This window comes from Gastrolobium bilobum, unplaced genomic scaffold (assembly GCF_033153095.1).
Source record: "Gastrolobium bilobum isolate Gb01-03AN ecotype WA unplaced genomic scaffold, APGP_CSIRO_Gbil_v1 utg25016, whole genome shotgun sequence".
Lineage (NCBI taxonomy): Eukaryota > Viridiplantae > Streptophyta > Magnoliopsida > Fabales > Fabaceae > Gastrolobium > Gastrolobium bilobum.
The window spans coordinates 335,564-343,189 of record NW_026897739.1 but is presented as its reverse complement, the minus strand read 5'-3'; the positions used below and the strand labels follow the sequence as shown (position 1 = coordinate 343,189).

At 37.3% G+C, this 7,626-nt stretch overlaps 1 protein-coding gene across 1 annotated transcript; it reads right to left on the bottom strand.

Annotated features, from left to right (window-relative positions):
• Nucleotides 1-1,418: 1,418 nt before the first annotated feature.
• LOC133309681 (uncharacterized) lies at nucleotides 1,419-3,754 on the bottom strand. Its single transcript, XM_061510473.1, has 3 exons — nucleotides 3,440-3,754; nucleotides 1,934-2,735; nucleotides 1,419-1,813 (listed from the first exon to the last, which is right to left on the bottom strand). Exons 1-3 carry the CDS (start codon nucleotides 3,752-3,754, stop codon nucleotides 1,419-1,421), a joined length of 1,512 nt encoding a protein of 503 aa, XP_061366457.1.
• Nucleotides 3,755-7,626: the final 3,872 nt, after the last annotated feature.

The following is a 7,626-nucleotide window of genomic DNA, read 5'->3' as shown; positions in this document are numbered from 1 at the left end:
GGTTCTGGCTTAGACAGCACTTATGGGGTTGACAAGCATTTCTTGACCTTGTCGAACGCGGATTGACATTCCGGGTTCCAGCCTGGCACGACTTCTTTCTTTAGTAATTTGAAGAATGGGAGGGCATTTTCAGCAGACTTAGGTAAGAACTGGGTTAAAGCTGTTAACCTACCAGTCAATTGCTGAACCTCCTTCTTATTCTGGGGTACTTTCATATCAAGCACCGCTTTGCACTTATCGGGATTCGCTTCGATTCCCCTATGGGTTAACATGAAACCCAGGAACTTTCCTGTTGGAACTCCGAACGCACACTTTACCGGGTTCAGCCGAATACGGTACTTTCACAGCTTCTGGAATGTCTGCTCCAGATCTCGGACATGGTTGAAAATGTCGAACGACTTGACGATCATATCATCAATGTACACTTCTAAATTCTTGCCCAGTTGGTCCTTAAATACTTTGTTCATCATTCTCTGGTACGTAGCTCCAGAGTTTTTGAGCCCAAATGGCATCACATTGTAGCAGTAGTTGTCTTTTTCAGCAATAAAGACAGTTTTTTCTTGATCTTCAGGATACATCAGGATTTGATTATAACCCGAATAAGCATCCATGAAAGATAGCAATTGGAATCCAGCCGAGTTATCCACCAGCTGGTCTATGTTAGGCATAGGATAAGAATCCTTTGGGCATACCTTATTTAGATCTGTGTAATCAGTACAGACCCTCCATTTTCCGTTAGGTTTTTTCACCATAACGACATTCGCAAGCCAGGTTGTATATTGTATTTCACGAATGAACCCGACATCTAGCAATTTCTTCACATGTTCCTCCAGAACTTGTCTTCTTTCTGGCCCCAGCTTTTTTTTCTCCTGAGAAACCGGTGGCGATCCCGGGTGAACTGCCAGCTTGTGGCAGCAAAAAGTTGGATCTACGCCGGGAATCTCTGATGACTTCCATGCAAAAACATCCGTGTTGCTTTTGAGAAACCCGGCTAATTGTTCCTTGATTTGGGGATTTATGGCCTTAAAAAATTCGGGTAAATTGACCAGGTTCTTCTCCCAGCACAAGGTCTTCCAATTCCCCATTAGGCTCTGGCTTGGGAATCACTTCTTCTCTCATGTCGAGCTCAACCACATTGACAAATTTTCCTGAATGATGAGGGGTCACTTTTTTGCTGGCTTTATCCCCTGGACGTATCCGATGTGGGCTCAGGTGTCCTCCTTCATTTCCTTTGACTGTTTCAAAGTAGCATTCTCTAGATTCTTTCTGATCACCACTGATGGTAATAACTTCATTCTTGCTACTTACCATGTTTATCTTTTGATGCTTTGTGGAGACCAGCATGTCCCATTTGTGTATGGTTGGTTTCCTAGAATTATATTATATTCTGACGGGAAATGCGCCACTATGAATCTCACTCATTTTGACTTGAACGCTTCTTTTGTTTCTAGGGTTAACCTGAGATCTATGTAGCATTTAAGAGGTTTATTTTCTCCATTAAAGGCTATTAAGGTTGTCTTGCAGGTTTTGAGGTCTTCCTCATCAAGGTTCATCTTCTTGAAAGCACCCCATAGTATAATGTCGGCACTACTTCCCGCATCTATGAAGATCTTTTTAACCCGGTAACTTACCAGGATTCCGGTGACAACTAGTCCATCCACATGCCCTGGCAAGACACCTTGCATGTCTTCTTTTGTGAAATAGAGCAAATGAGGGTTTGGTTTGCTAGGGTCCTTCTTAAATATAGGACGATCCTGGATTGAGAGTACTTTCTTTAAGTACTTTCGTCTAGCATTTACCGTGTGTCCTCCTCCTGCAAGGACTCCACTAATCACGTTGCAGTTGAACTCCGTTTCTGGGAACTCGTCATTATTGGAATCATCTTTCTAGTTCCTTTCTTCTTTCTTTTTCTTCTCAGGTACTAGACTCTTACTCCTTTTCCGATTTCCAGACTTTCTTTTGTTCTTGGAATCTTGAGTTTTGATCACATACTGGCGTAATTTTCCTTCTCTGATAAATTTCTCCACAGCATCTCGGAGATCCCAGCATTGATCAGTGTTATGACCTGGTCCATTATGGAAGGCACAATATTTGGATTTGTCCAACCCTCCTCTGTCAAATATAGGCCTGGGTTTATCCATTTTTTTCATTTCCGTCATAGCCACTTCCCTCCAAATTAGAGAGTGCGAAGCATTCAATGGCGTGTACTTCTCATACCTTCCAACCCAGTCTCTATCATCCAGATTTTTGCCTCTAGAATCTTTCTTTTTACCAATAGCTCGCTCCTTTTCTCTTGGGGTCGGGCTCCTCCTCCTTGGGCTCACTCTTCTACCTTCCTCAAACTGAGCATTTTCTATCTCTACTTGTTCGAGCTCTAGGTATTTCTTCGAACGAGTTCTGAATTCCTCCAACGTTCTTACTGGGTCTTTATAGATCGACTTGGCTAGTCTAGATGCACCATCCAAGCCAGCCACAATAAGATGTACGTGGACATTTTCCGGTAAACCCGACACTTGCAAGATTGCGTCCTTAAACCGGTTAAGATACCTCTGGAGGGTTTCTTCGGGTTGTTTTCGTATCTTCCCCACGGCGAACTCGGACTTTGGATATTTTTTGCTAGTTGCAAAATTCAGAAGGAATTTTTGTCCAAATTCCTCCAACGATCCAATGGAATTGGCATGAAGGGTTGAAAACCATGCCTGCGCTGCTCCAGTCAAGGCATCGGCGGACCTACACTATTGCCCATGTGGGCAAGTGCAGGCAGTAACTTGCCAAAGTAATTTTTTTTTTCTATTAAAAAGTTGTAGCTGACCTTAAGTTTTAAGCATATGTCACCACTCAACATGCAAAATGTGCAACATAAAATGAAGAGAGCAAAGCTGCAGCTGATCTTAAGTTTTAGACATGATTTTCCTTGTACTATGTTTCTTTATCGGTATGATAAAGACCATCTAAATGTAGCTGTGGTCACTAGTACTATTGAGTACCCATTTGTTAATAATATATTTAACTTAGTTTAGATTTACTAAGTTGTTACTTTCTCTTGTCCTAAGGGTTGGCGTTCTGGTCATGTACCTAAAATTCACATTTTCGATTCTTATATTTAACTTTTTGCAAATGCAAGATAAGACTATCAACTGTATACACTTCCATGAATCCTGTGCATGATAAGAGTTGTTTTAAAAAAATTCGTGGGCCCAGCCCCCGAACTCCCACCATAAATGTGCATACACAAATAAAATTTTCTAGGTCCATCACCGAGTCAAGGTTATGGCAAATATCCGAGATATGAGGGGCTCATCTATCCCACGGATATACATGTCCGTATCAAAAGCATCAATGTGGATCTGCGGGTCCTGGCTTCCATCATATTTCGGCAAGCGCGGCGAATCAAAATCCTCCAGGAAAGGAGCATTTAGTATTTCACTAGTAAAAGTACTGTTATTATACTGCCCCTACTGTATTTCCTCCTGTAGCCACCGGGTTCCACGCGTCCTCTAGTAGCTTGAGCATTTTGGTCAGGGTGTGTACCATCCCGATTTCCCTGGCCATTTATTCTTGCTGAAGCATTCTGGGTAAAGATTTGAGCGGCTGCATTCTGAACTTCCATTGTACCATGATTCGATTTCATATTGCCCCTACCCTGGTTCTCTACCTCAGTAACTCGGTTCTGATGGTCCGGGTTATGGTTCCCTTCCCGGCCATTGGCATCTTGGACGTAGACCTCTCTCACCCCAAGTCTTGTGCTTTCCATTAAGCGATGTTCCAGATCCTGCATTCTCCTCGTATTCTCTTCCTGTATCCTCTGAAAGTTTGTCGTCGCTGGAGGTTATTACGATTCTCCATCTCCTCCATTCGCCGTAAAATTGCAACGAACACATTTTGTGCAAGTCGAGAATCAGGATTTGCAGATTGAGCAACGTGTGCAGCAAAATCCCCAAGATGCTGGGGAGGATTGTTCATATTTGGAGCCGCAACCCGATCATGATGTGCTGGAGTGGAAGCTGTATCTGACACATCCTCACTGACATGCACATGATCGTAATCTATCTCATTCTCAGGCTGGTTCTGAGGTTGATGTCTCTTCCAAAATTGGATCCAGCGGCTGATTCTGAGTGGGTGGTTGTTGGCTGTTACTACTTGTACGGACTGCCATCTTTCGATCAGAATGGTGGGAACTTCAAATTCAGACAAGAATCTATTCCCCACAGACGGCACCAATGTTCTGTCTTAGAGACAAAGATGTCCAACCCAATTGGCTGGTATGTTGATCTTGGATCTATTGCCCTCTCCAAGATATTTATGGAAGAGATACCCTTGAGTCAAGTAGATCACTGTGCACAATAGACTACTAACGAAGTTAGCCAAAGAGGTGTGTGTGCGCACAGTGACAGCGTAACAGTAAGAGAGAGAGAGCGTAACGTGCCTTTAGGGTTTACCTTGGATTTATAGAGATTACTTGTGGGTAGTATGATATGGGCCTTTGGTGCCTCTGATAGGAGCCCAAGCCTGTTCGCTATGCTGTCGTATTAGGATTAGTATCCTTGATGGATACTATCCATAATTATAATTGATTCACTTCTTAAATTGCCCATTATTGGGCCTGCCATTCAATGGGCCCCTTATACGGGTCCATAACAATTATGATTGCTCAAACGATCATTTTATATTTTTTTAACACGAGAGAGCATCCAGATCCATTTTTATACAATATAAAATGCTTGTGCCACGACCTCCCCTGGACTCGAGCCCCAAAAACGTTGTCACTTGTCTGCAAAATACATTTTTAATTAGGGTAAAAGATTTCTCTAGTTAATGGAGATAAATTACTTTTAAGTGATCTCTTTAATTTATTACAGGTTATATTAATCTATGTCATTATAATATTGTAATTTTATAATCTCAAAACGACATCATTTAAGACTCACTGGAAATAAGATGACTAGAAAAATACTTTTTCCTTTTAATAATAAATAAACAAATTTGAAAATTTTGTTGTAACGCTTGGACTGAGAGCAAGGAAGCACGAGCACTTGTAAAAACAGGGAGAGTCGTGTCCGACACGCTCCGACACGGCGACACGTTCCGACACGGTGTCAGACACGCGGTCAACTTTTTCCGACACGTTGACCATTCCGACACGCGAATTTGACCGTGTCCGACACGGTCAAGTGGCATTTTCGTAATTTTTTTTTAAAATTTTTAAAAAAATTTTTTAGAAAAAAAATATTTTTTTAAAAATTAAAATATATTAATAAAGCTTCCAACTGATCATATCAATTTTATTTTTTTGTTTTTTTAAGTAGATAAGAGATCATCTCAGCATCATTGTTGTCAATTCCTATCACGCTCTTGTTGTATCTCCTTGTCTCTGATCTCTCTCTAATATGATTTGATCTCTCTATCTGATATTATATATACCTCTCATCCCAGTTCTTATTTTTTTTATTAAAGCTTCCATCTTTATAACGTGTTGATGGGTATTATTAATTTAGTTTCATTTTTTTTGTTAAATTATTAAATATTAAATGAAAATACACTATATAAATTAAAAATATTATTTAATATTAAAACGTGTCCCAACGTGTCGAAATCCATAATTTTTAGGATTGACGTGTCGAAATATCGTGTCGTGTCGTATCACATGTCACGTGTCGTATCGGTGCTACATAGACAGAGAACATCTAGATCCATTTTTATACAATATAAAATACTTGTGCCGCGACCTCCCCTGGACTCGAGCCCCAAAAACGCTGTCACTTGTCTGCAAAATACGTTTTTAATAAGGGTAAAAGATTTTTCTCTAGTTAATAGAGATAATTACTTTTAAGTGAGCTCTTTAATTTATTACAGGTTATATTAATATTTGTCATTATAATATTGTAATTTTATAATTTAAAAATGACATCATTTAAGATTCACTGGAAATAAGATGGCTAGAAAAATACTTTTTCCTTTTAATAATAAATAAACAAATTTGAAAATTTCGTTGTATCGCTTGGACTGAATCCTCTGACCCCCGGTATTGTTTAAATAAAATATAATTCTATCCATTAAACCTAAAATTTTATCAATTTAATCATTAATTTGAGACTGCAGAATTTTTTTTTTTACCCTTATAAAATCAAAAGGTGACACAAGGTATACCATTCAATGTATTATACTAAAATCATAAAACTTTACTAATCTTATATTATATTTAAACTTGTATGTATATATAATATTTTATTTTCAATATATATATATATATATATATATATATATATATGTTTAAGATAAATTTTGGTCAAATGAGATTATTTTGGCCATTTGACCTAATTAGTGAATGTCATATTATTTTTTCAAGTTTAAATTATTTTTTAAAAATTATATTATTAAACTCAAATAACTAGGGAGATAAAATTTTGAATTTTAAAATTTAAGTCAATAAAATTTATCCCAAAAAATTAAACTGATAAAAAGACAAAATTTTTAAAGCTAAAATTGAGTTTTTTTTGTTAATATTATTCATAACAAGTCAGTAGTATTTTTTTTTTATCGTGGGTAATCTTCTTTTAAAGTGGATTATTGCTCTAAATTTTGCGATCTATTTTGGAAGGTAAATAAGGAATTTTGAGTACAATTGATGGAATCATGTCTCAATGGAAGTGCAGGATAAAATATTTTGTGTTTTTTATTCAATTCATAAACATTGAGCTTAAATCGAGAAATTACCAAAATAAAAAAATAACTTCTAGTCTACCAAAAAAAAAAAAAAAATCTACAAAATAACTCTAACAATTATAATAATGGCAAAACGGATGTGACCCGTTGGATCAGTCCATTTAACTCACCTATTTTGACGAGTTGCATTAAATATTTCAACTTCCCGATCAGCTCAACCCACCTATAACATTCTATATTAAGCTAGCTAATATGAAAATATCACATTCACCCATCATTAGTACTTTAATTTAAAAAATTAAAAATTCAAAAGCTAAAAGAATAAAGAAAGGCAAATCACATAAAACTCTTAGGGGGCGTTTGGTTGAGGAAATTTTTTTGGAATAGTAGGGAAATGAGATAGATAGAAAAATTATTGGAAAGATAGATAAAGTGAGATTGGTAGAAAAATGTAAAAAAAAGTTGTTTGGTGGGAAAAAACTTTACTGAGAAAATTAGGTAACTTTATGAAATCAACAGTGCATTAAAAACCAGATAACCGATTTTCCGAAAAATCTCACCTTCAAATTGAGTTTCTAAACAGTGCGCATATCTATGTTTCTCATAAATCCAGACAAATTAGATAGATGGGTTTTTGGTAAAAAACGTTGAAACAAATATGATATTTCTAAAAGCCATACTTGAGAAAGATAGATATCCGCTAAAAAGCTCCCAACCAAACACCACCTTAAAAATAATTATATACATTAAAGGCAGAGTTATAAGTACATTTCTTCACTTGACTAGAAGTATATTACATTAGTGGCGGTGGCAAGCACGTCATTTAATTAGCTGGGCCTAATTCTTATTCTTATTTATTTGTTATAGTATGTAGGAATATTATATTAGTCATATCATAATTAATCATCCATGTGAACAGTAATTGTTTCTACCCTGTGCGACCCCAAACTTCATGGAACTCGA